We start from the raw sequence: 26,056 nt of genomic DNA on the forward strand, positions 1-26,056 counted from the left end.
CCTATATTTACAGGTACCAGTGCTTCCTTTTTCCTAAAACCTTGGGAGGCTCACACTGGAGCTAAGACAATCCAAGAATTACTCTTGTGGTATTTACACTGTCCAAGAATGAGCATGTGCTAAAGAAATCCAGTCTCTTAAATGGCCGCCTGAGGCGTTAAACAAAACCAGGGTCCAAGTGCCAGTATTGGCTCTTGGGTGGGTTTATGGCAGGACAGGCAGCACTGGCACCTGGGGATGGGGTCAGCACCAGGTCCAGATGGCAGCATGCTGAAACACCAAAGCCAAAGCAAGGAAGTTCCTACAGCACCCTTCACTTTTTGGAAGGGCTGGAAAGGAAGGGTCTGCTTCAGCAGCCATGTGAACTCATGTCCCCAGCAGTGCTATTTTCAGCTCAGCTGGCTGAGGACTGAAGGAGGGATGGCTTGGCTGGCTGAAGACTGCTCCATGCTCCTGGGACTGGGCCTGGAGCAGTCAGTCACATGCAGCTCAGAAATAAGTCACATGCTACAAGATAATGATACCTGGTGCAAGAGGAGACTTGATCCATCCTTTCCCTTTCCCCTATTTCTTTCTGTTTGGGCTGATATCAGTGCTGGTGAAGGATGGTTGGACACTGGTGGCCAGTGCCCAGTGTAGGATAAATACCTCCTGTGTTTCTATTCTCTTGGTCTTCCAACCTCCCCTTGGAACAACATCACAGCTCTGGCCAGGCTCTGCACCCTGCAGCACCCAGGGTTTGTACCCCTTATGTGGTCCCTGTGCTGCCTCCTGACCTACACACACAGCTGCTCCCCGAGGTGCCTAAAAACCAGGCAGCTTCCAGTCAGGGAGGAGGATGATAACCCCCAGCACCTGAGCCATCACCTGGTGACTTCTTCTGGCACCAAGTCCCCAAAGCATGTTTCTCTGCTCACAAAACTGCACTGGAGGCTGGAGGGGTTTGGTATCCTCACCCTCCCTTGGGCACAGACCCACTCCAAGTTCCACTTGATTTTCCATTATTATTATGGAGTTTAATTAGCCCTGGCCCTCCTGACCTCTCATTCCACTAGGAACACAGCCCAGCTTTGTCGCAGGGCAGGCTGGCAGGAGAGGGAGAGGGGAAATGATGGTTTATGGGACAGTCTCAAGGGGCAAGCATCTTTTTTTATTTCCTTAGGCACCACAAACTTGTTTGCTGTGATTTAAAGAGGACAAATTCAGTTGGGAATCTGTCTTTAAAGAGGACACAGTCAGGCCAGAACCACAGACCCTGCCAATTAGAACACCTCTGTTTGACTTCATGGAACTTCACTGACTTAGACCAACTGGGACATTGACCCTCTGTGTTTAAACAAAGCCCATGTTTTCTCACTGCTGCTGGGCAGAACAGCCTCAGGTTTTGGCACTGGGAGGGATATTTTAGTGAGGATGCTTTCTGCATGATTCATCCTCAATAGGGCTTAACTTTGGCAAGAACCAGAACAGCCTCTGGCCACTGATGTGGGGCTGATGTCCAGTCATCAACCTGCCTTCTGGTAGGAAGATGTGAGAGTGTGCTTTCCCCATGTAGGAAATGGGGAACTAACCTGGAAAACTGATGAAAAGATCCTTCTCTAGCATGGTGAGCACCAGCCACCTAAATTGAGAACAGGCAATCCCATGAAGTGAGGCAGGAAGGTTTTTGGATCTGTTCTCCCTCGAGTTCCATGTATTTCAAAGAGGAGAAAGATTTACCTCCTCTGAGCTGAGGCTGAGGCTCCCCAAACAGCATTGCAGGGACGCTTGGTAAACAAGCAGTAAACTACTCATTGCCCTGATGATGGATGCCTCTTAGGGATTAGAAGGGAAAAATGAACTCAGGGTTTGTAAAGAGCAGTGAGGAAATAAAAGTTCTCCATTTGGCATTTCCAAGTAGTGGAGCACGTCAGGGAGGTGGAAAGGCTTGGAACGGGGGATTCCTATGAAGGCTCAGCCGGGTGTCTGGCCACTGCTTGTCAAGATTTAGTGCAGAGATGAGCTTGAAAAAAAAAATTGCTGTTCACTCTGCACCAGTCCAGACTGGAAACCCGGGGTGGTATTAGCAAGGAAGCGGCACTCGCTGCATGAGGCTGCAAATGTGGGCATTTATTGCTCTCTGGTGGTGAGACAGGCTGTGGAAGAGACCTGTGTGCTGCTCTCAGGACTATTCTATGCCTCCCACTTCCCCTGCTTGCTCCGCAGAGATTTTTTTTTTTTTTTTTTTTTTTGGCTTTTCCTCAAGCCATGGAGCTTAGGGCACTCGAGGGTTGATTGCTGCTCGATGGTCTCCTTGGTCTCTCACTGGCCCATGCAAAAGTAGTGCAGCTGCCTCTGCTCCCCAGAAAATTCCCTCTGTGCCCTGTCCACCCCTGCCCAGGGGGATGGATATGTGCCACAGTGCAGTCCTGTGCACCCAGCCTCACTCCATGCTCCTAATTCTGCCTCTAGCTTTGGTTGTGCTTTGCACCAAAGAGGCCCCAAGCTCTGCAGAGATCCAGATCACAGACATCCTCAGAGCAGACAGGACAGAAACCAGATAGGAATAAATAAAGGAGCTGCTGTTCAAGTTAAAACACATCTGGGTGGGGTTGAGCTGCTCCGTGAGACCTGAGGTGTGGGGGGGGAGCCAGCAGGCACCTGGCAGCATTCTTTTGTCCCCTGTCCCAGGCAGCTGCAGCCCCAGAGCACCATCTGCCACTCAGCCCTGATGAACTTCACCATCCAGCACCACTGCTCAGGCCTCATCCTGCCTGGATGCCCAGCCTTGGTGTGTCCCTGCTCCTGAAAAATGAGGGCAGGGTCCCAAGTTCTTGGTCCCTTGCCTGTCAGGGACAAGAAGACCAAACATTTCCAAGTCCTTAGGATGAAGCATGGAGCCTCTTCTGGGCTGGTTGTTTTGGAGAGCACATGGACCCATCCCGGTGCTTCTCAATGGCTTGCACTGCAGTCCCTGGGGTGGCATCTTGGTCAGACGACGTGGCCACCTTCACTCAGCCACCTGGGCCGGTACGTGGCACAGCCCAGCGGGCCCGTGGGTCCCTGCAGGGCACCAGGGATGTCACCCAGCTTGGTGAGAACGAGGTCTTGCAGCTCCTGGTCTCCCAGCTCGGTTGCTGCAGCGAGGGCCAGGAGGAAGTAGGCTGCTGCATCCTGTTCATCCTAACAGAAAACGACAGGGCAGGCATTAGGGAGTGGTTCAATTTAAGGTCACAGGTTCTAAGGGAGCTGGAGCAGAGCCCAGTGGTTCCAGGCAGAACTCAGTGGATCCATACAGTCCCAGCTAAGTGCCAGCATTTCTTTCCAAATTGCCTTTTCCCCTTCAAAACTTGGCTGTGCCAGCACCGGGTGTGTTTATTCTAAAGCTGTAGATGTAAGGGAGAGTCAGCAGATGCAGCCATCTACATGTGTGATGTGATGCTCCACCTCCAGCGCTCTGTCAAGACCAGAATGTTCAATGCAGCAGCATCATGGAAAGGTTTCCTACCTTCAGTTTGTGCAGGGTGAGGTTGCCAAGGTGGCAATACACCTTGTAGTAGTACAGAGCCTCTCCAGAGCACTGCAGCAAGGGGGGATGCAAGGCAAGAGTCTTTAGGTAGCAATCTTCTGCCATCTCATACATATGCAGAAAATAGTAGACTGTAGCCAGGCGGTGGAATGCAACCAACTCCTGCAGCTGATCTCCTGGAAAAGAGTTGCTGGTTCAGCCAGCCTGCAGTGTGCTCCCAGTACACCCCCAGCCCTGCATGCTGCATGCTCAGGGAGGTATTTGCTCACCAGTCTGGGAGCACAAACATCTTCACAAGGAGACACTGGATTTGAAGATGGTTCAGAGAAAACAGAGCCATAGGCAGGGTTGCTGATACCAAGGTCAGATTGCCCAAGGAGTACATCATTCAACCAGGGGGTTTCTTGACTGCTGGAAAGGGCTATTATAAGCCTGGTTCCACCTTAGACATTTATGCCTGCATTCTGCCCTTCGAACTATTTCTGTACCAGGAGGGGATGAGTTTCTCAGAAGAGGCAGGGAAGAGAGGAACTCTCTAGTCCTGTGCCTTCATCAGACTTCCCGTGCTCTGGTGTAGCGAAACCCCTCTGCTCAGCCAGTTACAACACTGCCTCAGAAGCCACACAACCATATGCCTGCCCTGCAACTTGAAAAGGGAAGTAACCTTTAAAAATATATTACCCCTTTGGGTAACAATAGGTCCAGCAGTCTAATGAAAGCAGAAGATCCTCCTTTCACGTGCAGCCCCATCCACAGAAGCCAGCAAAGCCCCATCCCCTGAGGCTCTGCATCACTCACCAACCCTGAGGCTCAGCCTGGCTGCCAATGTGGCAAACTCCAGTGCCTTCTCATAGCCCTGCAGCCCAATCTGCAGCTCTGCCAGCTTATTGAAAAGACGGAGCTCTGTCTGTGTTGCCTTTAGTTTCCTGGCCAAGGATACAGCACCTCCCTGAGGAGAGAGAAGAGTGAGTGAGCCCGGGCTGTTCCTGAAGATATCAGTACAGCACTGCCCACAGCATGATGATAGAGCAGAGGGAGACAGACCAAACACTTAGCATGGCAGGTAGATGATGGGGTGGTTAAATGCTGCAGGTTCAGTTTCTGGCCCCTTCTTTCCCTTGAAAACGAATTTCATATCCCAGAATTTGGTTCTCAAAAGCTGAGCATCGTGTCTCTGTCCTTCCTCAGGTGCTTGAAATTCTGACTCTGTGCATGCCCCCAGGAGAAGCCACCTCTCAGCTAGCTCTGCCAGGATTTTTTGACCCTGTTCCTACCTCCCACAGCATCTCTGGGGTGAGCAGCAGCCACTGAAAAATACATCTCTGCTGCATGCTTTCCCCCCTGCAGCAATGTTAACCCTCTGGCACACTCAGAATAACCCCATCCTTCTACAACCTCCATCCCTCCAACCTGGCCAAGCAGTGCTGCAGCCCTGGGGCAAGGTTCCCCACAGCCATCACTTTGTGAGGACACAAAATCAGGGATGCTTGGAGGGATCTGTACCCTATAAAACTCCAACGCTCGATCTCTGTTTCGGCTTCCATTAAAAAAGGTGTCACCTGCTTTTTCATAAAGATCCATGGCCAAGGAGAAGTTCTCGGATTTCAGAGCAGTCTGAATGGCTGCCTAGAAGAAAGAGGAACTGGAGTGAGCCTTGGGAAGAGACATTTACACATAGACATTTTGTGTGATTAAATAACACCAAACCATTCTACACCTGAACCCCAGTGCTCCACACAGCAGGGAGACAGAATGGCCAGGAGGTGTGTGGGACTCCTGTGCTGCATTTCCAACTGATGTGTGTCAGGATGGAGCCAGATAACCCATCCCTGTGCTGGGTCAGTGTGACCAATTGATTGGCTGGATATCCAGCTGCATCTCTGATTATAAAATAATGCTTCAATTGGAAAAAACTCCACTAGTCTTCTACTCCAAGAAGTCTCGAAGCACTTCCCTGGCACCTTACCTCTTATCTATGGGAACCAGCCTCCTGGCATTCCCAGCTTCCTTTTGAACTCCTACATCACTTTCTTATTCAATAAATTCACTTACTTTCACCCAAGAATCCTCTAAACCCAGTGTATGGGAGTAAAGATGAGAAATTTAGTGTCAGATAGTGCACGAGTGTAAGGCAATGGCTCCTGCTTCCAGCAGCAAGTTTACACTGCTCATAAGAACTTTGCCTTCCAGGTTTTCCAGCCCCAAAATGTGAAGCCACACAGCTGTGATGAGAATGTAGGTAGCCAGGCTGAGAATGGGACTACTCCAGCCACCTCCTCCATACCTGGAAGTACATTTCCACCAGTTCATCTTCCTGCATAAGGTAGTAGAGCCTTCCTGCCTGTAGCCAGGCCTCTGCTGCCTTCACAGTCTCCTCAAGATCAATGAAGATCCTTAGACTCTGTTTGGTGCAGTCCAGGGACTGTCTCAAAGCCCTGTGATGGTAACAGACAAAAAGCTATTCCAGAGGAACTGCAGGACACCCTCAGCACTCAGCTGCAAAGCTCCCACAGCACCTCCCCAGTGCCAACCCTGATTTGTTCTCCTATAGTTGCCAGAGGTTAGAGACAAATGGACAGCCACAGCTCTGAGTAGTGTGTCCTGGTAAAATCATGGAAGTCTCCATGCTTTGGTACAACTATATTTCACCTGGCAATCCTAGACCATCCTGCTTCCCACCCCTCCTTGTTTCAGCTCATAAAGAGGATTTTCATCCAGGTCATCTGCAAACCTTATTTGTGCCCTTACACTAACCTCTGAAGTCAGTCCCAGCTACACACAGGAGCAGAGGCACCCAAAACCTCATCTTTGCCTGTTGTTTGTCCTCTCTGGATGCACTGTTATCTGGCATGGGAAGGCTGACATCCAAGTTAATGACAACCCCTCTCCATGTGTCCTTCAGGGATATAGTGTCTAAGTCTCCATTATTTGACATGTTTGCCTTCAAAGATTGAAAAAGTCTGTTTTCTGTCCCATCTCTTTCCCTCTCCTCCTAATCTAATCAGTCACCTCCACGTGTCAAGCTGGGGACTGAAAGGTGAGCTGATACAGGGTCTTAAGTACCTCCCTGGGGAAAATATTCCACCAGAGATAAGAAGGGCAGACTCAGCGGCTGCAACCATTCTTATTCAAATAACAGATAAGGAACCTATTTTTGTTGGTGAATGGTAATTAATCACTATAATAAGTCTCCAAAGGAAGTGATGAATTCCCTGTCTGTCACTGGGTCCCCTCTGATCAAGGCTGGAAGTCCTTCTGCTAAACTGTGCTTGGCCAGACCTCAGCTCTGTCCCATCTAACAGCCTGGCACTCACCCTGCTGTCAGGGCTCTGGCTGACATTGAATTTCTCCCCTCTTCACTGCACAGAGACCCCTCACAAATCTCAGCAGCTCCTTAACCCGCAGCCTGAGCTCCCTCACCCTCAGCACCTTTCTCCTGGGACACCCCAGGAAAGCCACTGCTCATGCTTTGGGGGATCCCACACTAACAGCATCTAACAGCCACCAACAGGACTTACTCAGACGTGCCCAAAGCCTGGTAGAGCTGGCTGAGGGTCTGCCAGACATTGCCTTCCATCTCTCTGTCCTGGAGCTGTTGTGCCAAGGATACCCAGTGCTTGTGGTAGGTAATGCAGGCCTGGAGATTGGGGGACACTTTGCTGTAGAAATGGCAGAGACACTCAGTGATGTGAAGCTGACCTGGATGGTACAGGGAAGGGAAAAGGACAGATCAGAGGGCTGCACTGTGCACCTGACAGGGTGGTGAATGCTACCCTGGCTCCTGCCAGCAAAACCGTACTCACTCCTCATGTTATGCCACTTCAGGGCAAAACCCAATGCCAGTTCATAACAGAGTTTGCCATCTTCCATCCTCTGCCTGTTCACCATGGCCTGAGCTAACCACAGCAGCACCAGCACTAACTCCATCTCCAGGTCTTCACTGCCCTGGAGCTCAGCATAGAGTTTAGCTGACTGGAGCAGGTAGAACTCAGACAGCTTGTTTGCCCCACGGGAGAGGTTCAATTGCCCCAAGTTAGCCAATGTGATAGCCTGGTTCCTCTTGTTCCCAGTCTCCTTGGCTTTGTGCAGGGCCCTGAAGTAGTTCTCTATGGCTTTCAGCACTTGCCCTTCTCCTTTGAGGGCCACGGCCAGGAGATTGTGCACAGCTCCCCCCTGAGTCACACTGTCTGTCCCATGCAGAGAGCACAAGAGCTGCCCCATGATGTCTGCAGCTGGGCCTGGCTGGTTGTTCAGGAGATACATCCACCCCAAAGAGAGGGAAGACTCAAAAATCTCCTCCTCACCCATCAGTCTGCTGAGGGTTACAGCTGTGGCTGCATAACCAACTGCCCTGTCCAGGATGCCATGCTGGAGGTACAGCCTGGATAAGATGGCACACAGAGTCCTCTGGGTGGGCACAGCTCTGCTCTTGCAGGAAAATTGCAGTGCCTGTTTGAGATAGAAACAAGCCAGTGCTGGGATGCTGCTTCTCTCCAGTTGGCTTCCCAGGAGTTTGGAAGCATTTTGGAGTATGAAGCCAGCTCTCCAAATGGGTGTTGGTCCTCCCTTGACACCACTGGGGACAAACAACCTGGCAGAGGCCAGTGCAATATTTGGCAAGTATTTCTTGTCATACAGGTAGCTCAGGATGGGAGTGGCATCCAGTGGCACACAGCTGGTGTCAGCTGGGCTGAATAAAGTGGTGGTGAGACACTGGAGATGCTCAGTAAAGGGTAACACTTCATCATTTTTGCCCAGCTGTAGGAAGAGCTTGACGATAAGGAAGCAGATCCGTGCCTCCAAGGGAGCATTGCCCACAGCAATGGCTTCCCTGAGGATGTACAGCAGGACTTCCAGCTCGTTCTCAGAGCTGAAAGAGTGGCCAGGCAAGCAGGCAAGCAAGGCCACTGTTTTTCCCAGGAGGGTGGAGAACTTGTGTTTCATGTTCTGTTTCAAGTAGATGGAGGCAAGGTTCACGTGCAATGCAGCCAGCAGAGGGAGGTCCCCAAACCCCCTGGCCAGGGTGCTCAGGGCTTCCTCAAGGTAGACTCGAGCCTGGGAGAACTTGAGCTTTTTGATGCAGAGCTTACCCAAAAGGAAGCAGAGCCTGACATGAGCCCAAACTGAATGAGTCCTTTTGGCCCAGTTCCTGGAAGTCTCAAGGTACAAGACCAGTTCATCCTCGTCGGAGAAACCATAAAAAGTGGAATTGAGAAAGGAAAAACTGAGATCATAGAGGCTTTGAAAACTGGGCACGTAAGTGTCTTGGTTAAGGAAGGTCAATATGGGGTCAAAGACATCAGCATCTTCCATGTCTCCAGCATTCAGGTCAATAAAGAACTTGGGATCATCAAAATCATCCAGCTTCTCCAGAAGAACATCTTCCAATGTGGCAGGGGCTGATTCACTCCCTGGGCTAGACAGCTCGGAGGTGCTAGTGGTAGCCAAGCTGTTTATTTCCTTCCATGACTGGATCAGCTGGATGTCTTTAAAGCCATGGAGAACAGCCTCTGGAAGAGACAGGCAAAGCACAGTGAGATATTTACCCATGTCAAAATTCACCCTCAGAAGCCACCATCAAAGCATCCTGTTCAGTTCCCTTCACACACTCACCTGAAGACACTTTTGGGAACATGGCTGTGGGTTCAAAACCATCTGTCCAGAGAGATAAACAGAAAAGAGAAAGCCCAAAGCCTTGGTCAGTGTTAATGTGCAGACACAGTGCTCAAACCATGAGATCTCCTCCTGCTTGCTCCTGCCCATGGACAACATAGTTACCTGCACATCTAAGCCCTCTGCCTGCTGGGGTCTGCCTCCATGAAAAATCATGGAGAAGAGCTTTTAGCTGGTGGTGAGGAGAGCACCAGTAAGGTTATAGTTAGCTGGGAAAAAGCAGAACTTATTTTGCCCTGGTAGGGTTTTATCAGATCTGTCTCTCTTCAGACCCTTGTCATTTGGAGGGTTTAAATACATGTGGATCTCTGACAGGCTCTACCATACCTCACCTTGCTGTTCTGGGAGGTCCCCTGAACCTCAGGGGATCCCAGGCTCAGCCCTCCATGGTCAAATTCTGCTTCCTGACAGGAAGAAGGTGACAAGGAGAGACAGAGAATTCAGGTGTCACCCAAAAGCCACGCAGCAAGGATAGAAAAACTGAGAAGATCACCCAGGAACTCTGAGCTGGCTCCTGCTGTGGGCATGGAGATGATGTCACTTGTCACTTTAGCTGTGCATCTCCCTTGATAAACACCCAAAGGTCAGACAGCAGCAGGGATCTGCTGTGAGCAGGAACCTACAGCCAGGACCAGCCAAGAGTAGCACCTGCCAGGGTGAACCACAGCCATGGAAGCAGGGAAGACCCCTGAAAACTCTAGTGTGGCAATGTCCAGCTCTTGAGATTATCCACAACCTCCACAACCAGGCTGAGCAGAGGACCTGTAGGCAGTCTCAGCAACAGCAGTGGCCTTCCTTGCAAATCCCTCATCAGGGAGCTCTCCAGACACTGCACAGCTCCCCGCGGGGAGCCAAGGGATGGGCAAGTAAGGAGCAGGGAAACTCACCCAGCCTGTACACAGAAGTGATGTCAGTGCCTGCCAGGTCACTGAGGAGGGTGACAAAGTGCTGCTCACCACCATTGCAGGGGATGCTCAGGAGAGGGATCTTTTCTTCTTCACTCAGAAACACTGAGCCCTTTCCCCTAGGTCAAGGCAGACATCAGAGGGAAACAGTCAGTGTCTCCCCATCTCCTTGGGTTGGAACTAGGAGTCTTCCCTTCCTTTTCTCCTGAGTTTAAATTAAATCTAGATGGCAGCAGTAAACTTACAGAGGTTCGCAAGTCTGGGGATTTATATATCTGGTTGGGACAAAGCCCATATTCCCACTGCTGAGGGATTTGCCCACAAACCACGGGAGGCCTGGAATGAGGAAGCCGATGACTTCTATGCTGTCTCCTTTTGAGAAACTCAGTTCATCCCATGCTGCTCCTCTGTGGTCCTCTGTGGCTCTGCACCTGCCTTTGACTGGGAAACCAAGGCAAACAGGGCATTTCAGTGCAAGGCCACTAAAATGATCCGAGGGCACAGAATTACTTTAGAGCACCTGGCAGTGTCATTGTCAGAACAAGAGCTGAGCCCTTTCCTTTAGTGACTGTGCCCTTGCCTAGTGCTACTGTGTGACAAATATCACTCACCAATTGGCTGAGAGGTTGTCCCACTGATCTCCTGGGAGATTCCAAAATTCACAGTATAATTCTTCAAGAACCACCTGCAAGGCAAAGGGGAAACACACTGGTCCTCTCTGAGCAGCCTTGTCCTCAGACCACCACCAGGGATGGTCTCACACAAGCAGAACAATACTTTGGTCCCCTTGGAGTGCTGGAGCTGCTCTGGAGGAAGCATGGCCAGCACAGCCAGTCCAGTAATCCCTTGCAATGGTGTTACTGGGTGTTACTGGAAGGCAGTGTGTTCCTCACAACTGCAGCCTCACACCACACAGGATGGTTTAGCCCAGCAGGATGACTTTGCCAGCCTGTAAGGAGGATTTCACTGTGTGAGTACAAGAGGAGCTCTGGGTGTCTTTGAGGCTCAGCCAAGTGACAAACATGAGGCTCCACCTTGACTAGGATTACTTAGGCCATGCTTTTCCTCCCAGTTATTCACCTGTAAATCACAAACAGTCTCAAGTATGACGTAAATCACTGTCCAGGACTGATGTCTGATGTCCTTGCTCTGTCCCATCACAGCACCTGAGCTCTTTCCAGTGACCGTCTTTATGCACAATGTGTTTCCTCACCAAATTATGTAGCACTTGCTCATTGCCAGAGGAAAGAGCAGGTTCTCACTGCAGGCTTGGTGCTATCCCATACATCAGGATCAGGAAAGGATCCTGGCTTGAGCACTATTCATTGGCCAGTCTACTTACTGGTAAAATGGCTGAGGTATTGGTTCTACAGCTGTCAGAGGCACCAGGCCTCGTTGACCCGTCAATAAGGACATCCCTTCCCACTTAGACTCCTCTCCAACATTCTTCACATGGATCAGCTCATTCCTGTAGACCTGCAGGCCTTCTGCTCCCTCCTGCTCTGGCTGCCAGGCTCTAGGCACTGCTCTGGAAAAAAAGTTGCCTGCAGATAGAAAGAGTCATGCCCAGGTCAATGGCATCACTGCAAGGTACAGTCCAGCACAGGGCTACAAGATTGCTCTGCTGAGATGCTTCTGAGGAAGTCCCTACACATGCAGCCTCTTCTCACCTTCTTGGAGCAGAAGACCCATGTATATGGCAGCCAAGTGTTCTTCATCCACAGTAACTCTGATCTCCACATCCTCCATCAGAGCACAGTTTAGCCAGTACTCCTGGTCAAAGAGAAGCTGCTCCAAGCACCTGCCCACATATCCTAAGAAACCACGTGGGAAAACGGTGTCATCACCTTCCTTCACTGTGCAGGAGGAAGTGCTCTATGGATGTCTCCCAGTTTGCCATCTACAACCACCCTGTGAAGCAAGAGCCTTTAATTCTGTCTCCATCCCCAAAGTGCCATGAGACATTACCCAAAATGCATCCCCTGTGCCTCTTTCACTGACAGGCAGTGGTCTCATCAAGCTGTAGATGGATGCCAAGGTCTTCTAACTCATATTCATCTGTCCACCCTCTTACATCCCTGTTTTGTTTGGTGTCAAAGAACATTCTCCAAAAATGTTTCTCACACCATCTCTTTAGATCTTCCACAGGATGAAAACATTACCTAAAGTCAGATATGTGGAAAACTTCCAGACTTCTTCTAGGGTTTTGAAGGTGAGAAGGAACCGATCCTCCTGTGCTTGCATACACACCAGCCTGGCTGACAGCTCCTGCATATAGAAGACAAAAGATTAAAGGACAGCTCTGGGACTCTGACAAAGGGTCTTCTTTGACAGTGTGGGAATAATAATAGACCTGGAATGAGACTAGGTACTCATTAGAGACCAAAACTGTGCAAGTTAGTTGTGTGGTGTTAAGGGGACACTGCTCCAGCCAGCTCAGTCCTTAAGGAGGGATGAAGCACCCATACTACTACACTTGGGTTCATGTTCAGTCAGGACAGGAGCAGCTTCCAAACTGCAGTTCTGAGGCTGAAAGCAATAACTGTGTTTCAAGTGAGAAGCTCTCCTTTTGTTATTGCTGGCACTGGTACATCTCTACTGTTCCAGATCTTCTGGGAAGCTCTGCAGAGAGCCCTGAGGTATCGTGGCCTTAAACAGCAGAGAAGAAGAGTTCATTCCAGGAAACATCTCTAAACCTTGAGTTACTTTTCTATATGAAACCAAACATTCTGAGGACTCCTGGCCATATCCAAAGACGCCACCTCCACTGAGAACTTGAATCTGGCACACAGCTTTGGTGCTCTCAGCCCTGTGAAGTTCTGGCTGCCTCTCGCCCATTCCCAGTTCATTTTTCCCACCATTCCAGTCCCCTACAGAATCCCAATGTGCAGAAGCACTCCCTGCAGTGGCTGTGGAGAAACTTCTCTTTCTCAGCAGGACTTTGGTGTCCCATCGTGCATCTCATCACACCAGGAGCTCCCCAGTACACACTCTGCCCCTCCCAGACTGGGGCTCCTACCTTGAACAGGGCACAGGCATCTCTGTCATCACTCTCCAGAGCCCACAGCTTTTTTCTGGCTGCTTCCTGGAGCTGCGAATTGAGGCCCCTGGAGGAGCGGCTCTCAACAGAGAAGAAAAGTGGAATCTCTTGAAAAGGAAACGTGCAAGGTTAAGGAGGAGAAGGAGTTCATGGCACACAGAGCTGCCTCTGCCACACTGCCTCCCTGCAGCCACCAGTGTCCCCAGCCCTGGCCTGGTTGCAATGCTCAAAAAACACAAAGCCAGAGCCCATCATCCCCCTCCAGAAACAAAGGTGAGAAACTCAAGGGATGACAGGGGGCTGGTTAGTTGCAGTCCCAGGCCTTGCTACACGAAGCCACTGGAAATCTGGGTGATGCCAAAGGCAGCACCTTACCTGGTGGAAAGCCCTCCCCAACAGCCAGCAGCACTGAGGAGGTGTCTGGTGAGCCTTCTGCTGCCTCAGTAGTGGGGTCACTTGGCTCTGATGCTCCAGAATTACCTACCAAGGATGGGGACACAGAAGAGCTGCTGTTAAATTTTGTGGTCTCTGATATTCTGCCTTACCATGTCACCTGAAAGCAAAGCCCATGGGTTGGGTGGGGATAGTAATGCTCATGGGTGTAAGCAAGATCCATGGGATTTATGTGTCTTAGAGTGTTGGGTTTTTTTTGGGAAACCTCAGAGCAAGAGGACCCTAACCCTAACCCAAGGGCTTGCAAAACTCTTTTCTTTATCAGTTTGACAGTCAAAATGATATTTTCTTCCCTGCCTGATGTGGTTGGTATCTGAAATCCAAGCTGCATTCTCTCTGCTTCACACATCATCAAGTATCGCAGTCAAGGATTCAGGAAGTGAAACTTTAGCTTGTAGTTATGTTAATGAAGGCCGAGGCAAATAAAAATCCTGCTTGCTTTTCCTCAGCTGTGTTGGCTATGGAGGGATAATAAGATTAAAAAATATTTTTTGTCAATAATCAGATTGCACTTGTAAGACAAACTTGTACCTGGAGGTCAGGAGCTGAATCAGGCAGTGGCTTTTGTAAGTCACTTCTGTGACCATAACTAAAGTCTGCACTTCTTTTTATTGACCCAGCTTTGCCAGTCAGTAAAAAAACCTGATATTTGTACAGAGAATTATAATCCTTATTTATAGTTTGTAGTAGGAAAGAATGGTCCATGGCTGGACAGGCAATGAATGAGCTTTTATTTGAAAGAAAAGGCTCTGCATTTCTCAGCAGTGGATCTGAACACACTTAACAAAGGACTTCATCCAGCAACTCTGCTGCCTTCCACTCGTGGGGGAAACAGAGACAAGAAAGTGACACGAGCCAGAGGCAGAGCTAAACCTGAGCTGAGTCCTGCCTGGGATGGCTTCACTGCTGGTTGCTTCCCTCATCCCCCCCTCTCCTCCCTGCATCCCAGCAGACCCCGGATGGATCCCTCTTCCCAGGGATGGGTACCTGAAGCCATGGTCTTCTCCTGCCACCATTTTCCCCAGCGCTTGGCTGCAGTGGGCTGCAGGTGGTCCCAGCAGGGCAGGAGCACAGGTGAGTGGGGACAGCAGGAGTCACAGTCTTTGCCTGGGGATGACACGTGGTGGGGAGAGGTGTTTGGATCCCCAGCAGGATCATCCCTGCCCAAGGGGTCTCCACATGGTGTGCTGAAGGAGGTGGCAGGTTGGCCACTGCTTGTGCCACCTCTGCCAGCAACATGACAAAGTGTGCTGGTGGGTGCCCAGAGCATGCAGGGGCCAGGGCTCACTTGGGTGAGGGTTGAAACAGGATTTCTCCTCACAGCACTCACCAGTTCAGTGTTTGGTTTTGTTTAGGCCAGGTTGAGAAAGGGAACTGGGAGCTTTTTCAAGGGACCAATTGAAACTGCTGATGGGGAGTCCTTTCCAGTCATCCGAGTAACACATTTACATCCCTGGTGCTGAAAGACTTTGGAATATTGGGCAGGAAACAGCATAAGTGGGGTGGCACCCAGCATAAGTCCTGGTGTTTGGGGCTGCACTCCTGGCAGCTGGAGCTGAGATGCTGGTGGCACCTGCTGGCACCAACTCTCCCAGGGGACATGTGGCCACTGCCACTTGCCCTGAGCCACCTCCCTCCTCCAGACCCTTAGCACAGCTCATTCACTGCTATGAGAACGGCACCTCAGTGCCTGGCAGCAGCCCATGGCCTCTCCAAACCTTGCAGTCCTCGGGATGCTGCTGGGCAACAGTGGCAGCAGGACAAGGGCAGCGTCAAAAAGTCAAAACCATGGGAATAAACCAACCCCCCCCCCAAATCATCTTCTCCCTCTCCCTGGCCAAACTGCCCTACCTCATCCCCCACACACCCAAATCTAGTGGCACAGCCAGGGGAGGGGACACCACTCTCCACCTCAGGGAAGACATTCCCGGCAGGATCCAGTGCTCAGGGCAAGAATCTCCCCAGCAGCCCTGGCAGCAGCGGGGTGAGCTCTGTCCTGCAGCCTGGCAGCGGGGCTGGGGCAGAGCAGGGCAGTGCTATCCCCACTCACCTGTGCACTCCAGGGACAGGTCCTGGTGACAGGGGGTCCCCAAGCAGCAGCCCATGTGTCCAGCAACACCAGCAGCCCTGTCCCAGTGGCTGTGGCTGTTCTGGCAGGGCCAGCACCCTGCTCGCTGCCCGGCCGGCACCGCGGCTCAGCCCTGGCCACAATGCACAAAGAGCCTTTTGATGGGGCACCCTCTGCCAGAGGGGTGGGGGCGGTGGGCACCGAGTCAGAGAAGGGTTTGGGTTGGAATCATAGCATCTCTGAGGTTAGAAAAGGCCATTAAAATCATTGAGTCCTACTGGAAACACTGCCAAATCCACCACTGATCGTGTGCCCCGGTGCTACATCTTTTAAAATTCCTCCAGGGATGGTGCCTGGGTTGGTTTGGGCTGGAATAGAGTTAATTTTCCTCACAGTGGCTGGTATGGGGGTATGTTTTGGAGTTGTGCTGAAAAAAGTGTTGGTAATGTGAGATGTTTTCCCTGCTGCTGAGCAGTGCTTACACAGGGCCAGGGACTTTTCTGCTTCTTGCACCATCCCCACAGTGAGCAGGTCACTTCCCTGAGCAGACTGTTCCAATGCATGATAACCCTTTCAGTGAAGGAATATTTCCTAATGTCCAATCTAAACCCCCACTGGGTACAACTTGAGGCCATTTCCTCTCATCCTATCACTTGTTACTTGTGAGAAGAGACTTACACACATGTCACTACAACCTCCTTTCAGGTAATGTAGAGAGACAGAGTTAGTGCAAGCATCTGCACCTTGAAGATGTCCTTCTTGAGAATTCCCAGCCTTCCTGGCCTCCTTTAGTTTTTGGGACCACCTCCCTGCTTTTTTCAAGCAGGCCCCTAAACTTGCCAAGCTCTGCCCTTCTTTGCTGTCCAAGGTGGCAGCTCTGCTCACCCTTCTCCTTCTCTGAGAATCAAAAACTCTCATTTCATGAGCACTGTGTCTAAGGCAGCCTCCAACCATCACATCCCCCACAGGTCTTTCTCTGTCTGCAAGGGGTACAGTGGGTGCCTTCCCTAGCTGGTCCCCTCATCAGCTGTGTGGGAAAATTATCCTCCACACAGTCCAGGAACCTCCTAGACTGGTTCCTCTCTGCTGTGCTGGATTTCCAGCAGACATCTGATAAGCTGAAATTTCTCAAAGGACGTTTACAGATCTTGTTCCATGCCTTCTGCTATAGGCAGGGACACCTTCCACTAGATCAGGCTGCTCAAAGCCCTGTCCAACCTGACCTTGAACATTTCCAGGGAGGGGACATCCACAGTTTCTCTGGATAACCTGTTTCAGTGTCTCAACAGCCTCACAGTAAACAATTTCTTCTTGTATCTAATCTAAATCTTGCTCTTTCAGCTTAAAACCATTGCCCCTTGTCCTGTTGTTACAGGCCGTAGTAAACAGCCTCTCCAACCTTCTTAGGAGCCCCCTTTAGGTACTGAAAGTCTTCAATAACATCTCCCCAGAGCCTCTTGGTATTTCTTCCTAGGAGAGGGGATTCAGCACTCTAGAAAACTCCTATCCCATGGCTGCCCCTGTTCTGGCCCCGCTGTTTCCCTGGGCTCTGCTCTTGTCCTTGCCTTTGGGAGCACGTTGCCCAGCCCACATGCACATTCCTCTCATTCCTCCTCTGCCAAGCCCTCTGGAGAGCTTCAGCTCTGCTCTTCCCCCACCTCCAAAGTCAACCCTGTTGCTGACATTGCTGCAAGCAACTCCCTCACCTCTGGGGATGCCCTGCTGGGGCCCCTCCAGCATCCTCCATCCGGGGCTGGTTCTGCAGCCCTTCCTGGACCACCTTCCTCACCAGCCCAGCTGCCACACTCCCCGTTGGACACCGAGAGCAGCTGGCACCACTCCAGTCTCAGCAGAGCAGAGCAAGGTCCAGGCAAGCCACAAATAAGTTATCTGCAAGCACAGACACTGTGGGCTCCCATGGCACTAGCAGGGCTCATCTCATCTCATCTCTGAGATCAGAACTGTCTGGATCCCTGATGTAACACCATGTGGGACCGATGTGCAGGATCTCTTGGGCTGTCCAGGATGGAATCTCATTCCATCTTCACTCACACACTTCTCCAGACTCCAGGACCAGGACTCAGGACCAGCTGTGTGGTCTTGCTGTGCTAGAGGTGACAGATGTCTGCAGAGCATCTCCGAGGAAGAGAAACACAGCCCCTGCAAAACAAAAACCCAAAGGCCTGAGAAGAGAAGTCATAGATATGGAGGTGTTTTAGGGTTGGACCTTTGCTTCAGCAGCCAGTGCCACCATAGTGGTGACTTGTTTGCTGTGGTGTGCTCTCCCAGACAACCAGACTGCATCCCAATGCATGACCAAGGTCTTGGGCTTCTCCAGCATTGTAATTACTCCAGGGAGCAATTTCTTACCATACAGATTCCTGTGTCATGATGGGAGTTGCCTCACACCACTGCAACACCCCTAAAGCAAAGCATGAGGAGTAGCATGGGAGAGGCTGTGGGAGGATTGAGTCCACATTCGTGGTGCTGTCTGGGAAACCCCTAAAAGCAGTTACGTCAAACCAAAAGGCTTTGCAGGGAGCAATGCTCCTGTGCCACCCTGCCTGCCTGCCCAGGAGAAAGCAGAAAGTGTGCTGATTTCTGGTCCTCATCAGGAGAAACCAGATGTCAAAAATGATGGTGTTACCTGCAGAAGGGCCCATGCTCCCCATCCTCCTTGCTGCAGCTCACCCAACCTCCTGAGGCAGGCGCATGAGGGTGCAGAGCCCTGCAGCTCTCTCCTGGCTTTCTAAAGTCAAGTTGATGTCTCCTGTGCCAAGCTGGGTGGCCTAAGGGAGCTGCAGGAAGGTGAGCTGCTGGGACAGGCTGGTGCTGCTCTCCCTGTGGCAAGGACACTGTCTGATCCTGTTGCACACCAGCCCTGGAAAGATCCACATTTAGAAAACTCCCCCAGCTGACCTAGGGATGCTGAGCAGGTGGAGGAACAGGAGGGGGAATTCCAATCCAGGCACATCTTTATATGACAGATGTTGCTGGTTTAGGACCACGTTTTCAGAGTGGTCAGTGCTCAAACAGGGCAGGTGTTTTCAGTCAAAGTTTTTTGCTGTGCTTATAATGCTGTTGGTTTTATCTATATCTGCTCACTGTTTAGGGTAAAAATCGTCTACTCAGGGGACAATAGTACTCTTTTCTTTTTTAAATCAACAAAATGTTATGTTTCATTTTCTAAACAAAAATGTCTTCCTTTGTGCTTTTGAAATTTCTTTTTCCTTTAAGTTTCTCTAGGTAACTTAACGACAAAACCCACCCCTCTACAAGCAAAGGTATCAACCTCCTGTTTGACCTCAAATGGAATTCTCCAGCAACACAAAAACCCTCCCATTCCACTCCCTACCCCTCTGCTTACCACTTCTGGATCTCCCCTGGAGAGTTCCCATTGCTTCTCGAAGACCTCAGCCTGGCCTCTCTGGAAAAGCCCAGAACTACAGTAGCAATTTCCTGGGGATTTCAGCTGCTGTTGGCTGAGGGGCTCTGCCTGTGTGAGCTCTTCAGGGTCTCTGCTCCCTTTGCAATCCCCGTGTGTCCATGCCAGCTGGGCAGCCTCTGTGGGCAGGGTGCCAGCCACACTTCCCTGCCCAGGGTGACCGTCTGGGCACTCTTTGTCAGGGGGACACAGCTGCTGCAGACACTGTCATCCTCCAGGGCTGTCACAAAGCAGCACCCTTCCCTGGGACCAAACCCACTTCCCTAAATCCAGGCTGTCTGCTGTTATTTCTCTTCTCCTTCTATCCGTTCCTGAGCGCAAAAGACCCAAACCAAACAAATCATTCCAAGCCTAAAGTTCAGTTGCGACCGAAAAATGCAAATTTCCGCCCAATCTGGGTTTATGCAGCCGTGTCCCTGCGCCGGGCTGCTCCAGCCACCTGGAACTGCCACGTCCCGGCTGTGTTTGCTCAGCTGGGAACGAAGGGCAGAGGCAGAGACCGGCACCCAGCGAGAGACCCGGCAGGGTGACAGCGAGGGTGCAAGCGGCTGTACTGACCTGTTCCTCTGCACATGCCTGCGCAGGGCCCTTTGCTCTGCTCCCCAGCACCGCTTTCCTCCTGGAGAACTCTTTGGGTCACAAAGTTCCAGCCTCTCCGAGCCGGGTCCCCCCGGGAGCGGTGCCGGGACGCGGTGCTTACCCGTGCGTGTGCCCCGGGCTGTGTACGTGTTTGCGAGGCACCCGGCACCGCCACTCCCTCACACAAGGAAAGGAATTCCTTCCAAGAGCAGCTTATCATCTTGGGAACCTCCGCTTCCCAGCAGAGCCGCTGGCGTGGAGGTCAATGAGTTACCCCGAGTTATGCTATAAACAGCCCGGCAGCCTTCCAGCTCCCGAGGGGGGGAAGCATCGAGCACCCGGGCACCACCTTCCCCCCGGTGCTGTGGTAAACAAGGGACAGCGAGGTTGCCCGTGGAGACGGTGCCAGAGAGCAGCTTAGGGCTCTGCTCAGCCCCAGTGTGGCTGCTCCAGCCCCTGCTGCCTCCCATTTTTTTGTTGTTTTGCATGAGCAGGCTCTCCCGGACTCACCTGTCCCAGCTCCCTGCCCCGGCGCTGTGTCCCCGGGGCTTGGAGCTTCCATCTCCAGGGGGATGTTCTGCCTCTGCTACAGCAAAGCCCCCGGGGAGAGGCTCTACCTGCAGCACGGATCAGACACCCCGGGGAGGTGGCATTCAGTTCTGAAACCCCCTTTTTCTCTGACAAAATGCAAATACACACAGAACAAGAGATCTGTGGACCCAGCAGTATTTGTGCACCCTGGCAGAACTCCACATACAGGGCTAGCAGAGGAAAATACTGGGATTTTTTTTTTTCTTTTGAAAACAATGGAAGAATTAATATCAAGCTTTTCTAATATTCCTGTTTCCTTCTGTGAGCACTCGGAAGTTGGACTGTTGCTTGGTGGGTTCAAAACGAAGCTTTTCACTTTATTATTTAAAAATGAATCTGAAAGAAAAAGGAAGTCAGTCTAAACCTGACTTCAGCCAGGGGAAAAGGCAAACAAGATTAAACATTTTGTTCTAGGTCAAACAAACTCCCGTTTCATGGTTTTGATTCTCTGCTGTGGGTGGGGGGGATGTTTTGGTGTGAGGTGGAGCAGTGCTTTCCTTCCCTCCTCCTCTGAAAGCCCACCCAGCCCTGCAGCTGAGGAAGCCACAAGAACGGGAGCTGGCAGAGGCCAGCAGAGCCAGTGGAGACATTTCCTCATTCTTGCACTCTCCTTTGCTTTTGGCCTCTACAAACAGCCACGGAGCAGTGATAAGCACCTGCCCACACCATGCCCACACCCCTGCAATGCTGGGCCTTTCAGGCTGCTTGGGTGGGGGGGAGAGGAGCATGAGGGACAAGCACCTGTCCCCACGTATCTCCACTCATATGTTTGTATCTCCACTCATATTGTCCCAATACCACCAAGCCTGGGTGGTGCTGGGACAGCATCTTTCCTGCTGTGCTGGCAGGGGGAGGCAGCTCAGGGAGGAGGGGATTCATGCACAGCTGCAGAACAGAGGGGCAGTGAAATGGTTTTGCAGCAAAAGCAGCATGGCAAGTCACTGACGTGCAGCCAGACAGGCCTGGCTTTAAGGTATTTCTGACTCAAAACTTTTTGGGCACCTCCAAGACCTTTCTTACTTTTTGCTGTCCTGTGCAGCAACCCAAAGCTACTGCCCACACTGGGAAATTTGCTCCATCCCGCAGCTAAGGGGTTAAGCAGGCTCTGGAGCTGAACTGAGCTGAACTCAGCGCTTAATTTCCAGAACTGCTGAGGCCTGCTCCTCTCACATTGTTTCCAAAAAGAGGCAGAGGAAGTAAGCACTCTTGGAAAACAGACCACGGGTGTCAGCAATGCCCGGGTGGGTCAAGAGGCTGGGACCACCCTTCCCACGGAGAGCAGCCACCTGTGTGCCAGGGAGCTGTGCAAGGAGCAGCCCAGGCTGCTGCTCTGAGGTTTCCTCCCTGGCTTTGGGCTGTGAACCCTGAGCATCCTCCCTGCTCCTGCCTGCAGCTCTCTGAACGTGAGCACCACGTTCAAAGGCAGAGGTGCAGCGTCATCACCCAGGGGAGCTCCCAGACTGTGTGGAGACAGAGCCAGGGAAGTGGAGGCCACAGATAAGGACTGGGAAGGAAGAAGGAAGGACCAGAGCCAAACAGTTGAGCTCCAGGAATTTAAGAACTCTGCAGCCCCTGCCTAGCACTGTGTTGCTAGTGCTGCAAGGGGCTTTTTAGTTCACCCCTGGGCAAACATCTTGGTGTTTTTCCCAGTTCAGCTTTCTGGAAGATTTGGAGGCATCAAGGACAAGCCTACTGTAATATTTCATGTGCAGGAGTTTCAGAGGCACTGGTTTCAGTACAGAGAATTTAATGATAAGAATTTAATGTAGGAGAGCAGCAAGGAACAGGAGTTACAAGCATGGAGCACCTCTGTGCTGCCTCTCAAAGCCCTTCTGAGTTCTTTGGATCACTGCTTTCCTACCCCAGCCATCCTGCCCCAGCAGCCACTGCTCCAGCACACTGCCTTGCTCAGGCACCCTTGCCCAGGTGCAGGCAGAGCTATTGGACCTTCCAGCACCACCACTGCTTTGGCAATGATTGCAGGGGGGGCAGCCACAGCATCAGACTTCACAACAGTTTTTAGGCACAGAACTATCAGGGAAAACCTCTTTCTGCTTCTCAAACAGCTTCTTCCAAGGCTGATGAGAGAGTCTGGAACTCATGTCCTTGGCTAATAGCTCATGAAACTGCCATGTACCCTCAGGATATTCCTCCCAGCTCCCTCTGACTCCTGTCAGGTCCCTCCTGCCTGTGCTTTGACAATTGCAGGGATGAGAGGTGGGGTGCAACTCCATCCTGCACAAGGATGCCTACACTCTGGTGGAGGGCACAAGGGGACTTGAGGAGATGTGTCATGTGCTTCTGACATTCTCAACTTGTCCCATGTCCCCAGACAGCCCAGTCCCATACCCCTGACTTGCTTGGGGTGGAGCAGGGGCTGCTCTCCATGTCACCTGCAGAAAAGGAGTCTTTCTCACCTGTAACCACTGCCTCCTGCTGCTCAACCCCAACACTGCTTCCTCAGCTCTCCTACCACTGTGAAGCCTGGCCCGACGGTGCATCCAGCCAAGATGTCTACCCAGGAATCAGCCCCACAAGGACTGAGTTCGAGCTGGCAGCCAGATTCACCTGGTCTGCACAGCAGAAGAGGGTCCTCAGGTGACGAAAATTGTCTCTTGGCCAGCTGATTTCTCTTGATGGATGGAAGAGCTGCTACACAGAAGTTCCCCAGCTCAACCCTTCCTGCTTCCTCACCCAATCACAGCTTCTCTCCTTGGCCTCTCATCCCTGTTCTCCTCCCAGGCTGAAAGTATCTCAGCCCAGTGCTGGCCAGAATATTTAATGGCCTTAATCCTATCAATAATGCAGGAGAATTGGCAGGTTGATGGCCGAGTATGACCAGGCAGGACCTGGGATGCCAGTAAAGGCCCAGAACTCACATTGGGGCAGTGAGTTCAGGCAGGATCTGACTCAGAGCTCTCCTGCCTTCTCTGCCTCACTGAACCTGAGTGGATTCCTCTCTGCTGGCCCACAGTTGGGAAGGGAGATCCCACTCTGGGAGGTTGGGATTTGCCACTGAGAGATGTGGAACACAGGACACAGCTGGCATTGGGAGCCCAGCCCTGCCTGAAACTTGCTGCATTGACCACCTCCCCACCACAGAAGGGACATTTGGCTGCTGGGAGACACCAATCACATCTCTCCAGGTGAGTTTGAGCGTGCAAATCCTGATGCTTCCATGAGTTTGCAGGAAGCAGGGTGCTGCAGTGCACTTGACCTGCCCCAGGAAAGGCGGAGCTGCTGGGATCAGCAAGCATCCCCTCTGTGGATCTTCTCCTAGGCTTGGAGACAGGAAACCCTCATCTCCCAAACTGGCAGAGGTCACAGGGCAACCGGGCTCTCCCCTCCTGCGCCGTAACTTTCGGAACCATTAGATGGCAGCAACCACCGCACCACCACCTCCCGCTCCCCGCTTGTGCGGGTCAAGCGGTTCCGGAACCTGCCCGCAGTCAGCAGGGACCAGCAACCAGCACCTGGTCCTCGGGATGGAGCACGGGCTGGGAAAACAGCCCTGGGATGGGGCAAGGGCTGTGGGACTGCAAGGAAAGAAGAGGGAAGGCTCTGAAGGGTCAGAGAAGGGGAAGGCTCGGGGGTCTGGCATCCTGAGCAGTAATGTCGGGCTCAGTGGGGTCATGAGTGTGACCAGCCGGGTCCGGAGGACATCTCCAGGGAAAATGAGGATCTGGAGTCCATCTGCAAGGGAATGCTGTGAGTACACAGCTGGAAAATGCTGTTTGCAGCCTCCCTGCACCATGCTAACAAGCAGCCAGTGAAGCCACACTCAGTTCCAGTGGTGATTTTATTGTCTCTGTATTAAAGATACCACAGGTCAGGGAACATGCTGAGAAAACCCTGCCTGGGATGTGTAGCCAAGTGTGCTTGGTTCAGGTGCTGCACTGGATAGAGGTGGAAGTGGAAAATCAGAAGGGAAAATTGCTCAAAGCATTAGTTGTCCTCTTTGCAGAGGTTTCCAAAGGTGAAGTGTTTCACTTAGAAATAACTCTAGAAAATAAAATTTTAAAATAGTTCATTTTAGCCTCTCAGTTTCCCTGTATTTCTCCTTTCTAGTCTTTCTTTTCCTTTATTATTCTCCCCTGACTCTGCTCTTACCCTGTTCCTATTTTGCCATTGGCACAGAAATGCACAGGACAAGGAAGGTGAATAAAAAATGACAAAGTGAGCACAACCCCCCCGGATCTCCAATTTTTCATTTTTCAGTTTCACCCACAGTAGGCAAATGGTCGCAAAAATTCAATTTGTTAATCTTCAGACTAGAAACATGTATGAAATCCCAACCTCTGTATTTCTTTTCCTCTCAACATCCCTGAATAGCCCTCTCCTGCACTTATAGCACCAAAAAGCAAACTCAGTGCTGCTCTCCCCACTGCCAGCCCAGCAAGTGCTGATATGAGCAGTGCCATAATTCATATTAACAACACCATCTAATTCACACAGCTCAAGCTTCACCAGTTATGGGAATATATTTAAAGAAATCTTCTGATAATTTGGGAAAAAAAGGAAAAAAAAAACCAACAAAAAACCAACAGTATTTTTAGGCTTTCCTCTGGAAGAAAAATAGAAATACTGACTCAGATATTAATTGTTTATGCTGATCTAGGTTGTTTTTTTAAGATCTTAATGAGCCAAGCTGCTTGTTAAGGTGTTAGTCTTGATGCCATTTCCTTTTAGACAGCAACAAAGCAGCTTAGTGAGGCTGAGTACCTCATTTTGATATTTTCAGGGTGGAACATTTTGAATTTTCAACTTACAGAGCTTTGTTGCTTTCATTTTTTTTTCCATAAATCCAAGGCTGAAATGAGAATGAAAGCTTTCAGTTGAAGCTAATTAATCCAAACACTTTGATTCATACCCCATTGTGTTTTCTCAGTTTTGTTCTCCGGGAATTTATTTTAAGTGTCTGCATTCCATTTTTAGACTGAAAAAAAAAAAAAAAAAAAGCAAGATTTCCTAGAAGAGAGATAACCCACTGCTTACCTAAGGCTAACTATGCTGCAGTATTTCACATGCTTAGAAGTGTAATAAGAAATTAGCTTTTCTTAATTATGTCATTTGGTCTCCTCCTGAACTGCATGGACAGCATGGTCCAGAGACCTGGTCTGAGCTTTGCTACCACCCCCCAGAGTGAGGAGCTCCCTGAGATTCTCCTGGAATCACCCTGATTCTCAGTTTATCCATGAAACAATATAAAGAACAAAAGGAAAAACCAATTTATCACGACAGTGTCCCTCCAGCAATAAGAGAGAAGCAGAACCTGTGAAGGGTGAATTGCTCTTTCCAAGAAGCTGATGATCCCTGAGGAGCTCTGGGAAGGTGGGAGGTGTGCCAGTCAGCTTTTATGAGTGGAGAGATCCCAGGGCTGGGCTTCTAACAAGTGGTCTATGCTGGCAAGTCTGTCCATTAACTACATCTTGGGATCCTGAGCTAGCAGCTGATGGGAGGGAGGATGTTCTTTCCTTCCATCAGTCCTCGCTGCTTCAGGGCAATTTAAGAGGGAAAACTAAAAATAAACCCGACTTCCGATGACCTTTAATGGGTTGAAACGTGGTTGGCAATGGGAAAGCAGGTCAGGTACCTCGGGGGACAGAGCTGCAGCTGGTAGGAATCTGCCTTTGCATTGCTTTGCCCCAGGAGCTGCCAGCCAGGCTTTGTGGGGCAGCTGTCCCCCGTGGGTCCCTGCTCACCCTGCAACGGGCCAGGAGCAGGGGCTGCACCAGTGTGGTGTACATGAACTCAGCTGCATGCACAGAGAGAGGCAGAGCAGCCCCCAGTTGCC

The 26,056-nt window shown here is 51.1% G+C and overlaps 1 protein-coding gene across 10 annotated transcripts; it reads right to left on the reverse strand.

The window, feature by feature from the left end:
• Positions 1-1,129: 1,129 nt before the first annotated feature.
• Positions 1,130-20,066, reverse strand: SH3TC2 (SH3 domain and tetratricopeptide repeats 2). 10 transcript variants are annotated; one of them, XR_011728876.1, is made up of 19 exons: positions 19,651-20,066; positions 14,567-17,807; positions 13,502-13,606; positions 13,106-13,233; positions 12,249-12,354; positions 11,757-11,900; positions 11,429-11,630; positions 10,698-10,771; positions 10,332-10,527; positions 10,069-10,205; positions 9,122-9,163; positions 7,312-9,018; positions 7,027-7,207; positions 5,793-5,943; positions 5,012-5,134; positions 4,307-4,457; positions 3,778-4,154; positions 3,488-3,684; positions 1,130-3,162 (listed from the first exon to the last, which is right to left on the reverse strand). XR_011728876.1 is itself a non-coding variant. In XM_071758885.1 (19 exons), exons 2-19 carry the CDS (start codon positions 17,781-17,783, stop codon positions 2,971-2,973), a joined length of 4,038 nt encoding a protein of 1,345 aa, XP_071614986.1. In that variant the 5' UTR covers positions 17,784-17,807; positions 19,651-20,063; the 3' UTR covers positions 1,130-2,970. The 10 variants fall into 10 exon arrangements, 9 of the variants coding, with proteins under 9 accessions (XP_071614986.1, XP_071614990.1, XP_071614989.1 ...); XM_071758885.1 differs by lacking the exon at positions 3,778-4,154 and having other exon boundaries at positions 14,567-14,686; positions 17,702-17,807; positions 19,651-20,063; XM_071758889.1 differs by lacking the exon at positions 3,778-4,154 and having other exon boundaries at positions 14,567-14,686; positions 17,354-17,807; positions 19,651-20,063.
• Positions 20,067-26,056: the final 5,990 nt, after the last annotated feature.

The sequence above is a fragment of the Heliangelus exortis genome, chromosome 15 (genome assembly GCF_036169615.1).
Source record: "Heliangelus exortis chromosome 15, bHelExo1.hap1, whole genome shotgun sequence".
NCBI classification, from domain to species: domain Eukaryota; kingdom Metazoa; phylum Chordata; class Aves; order Apodiformes; family Trochilidae; genus Heliangelus; species Heliangelus exortis.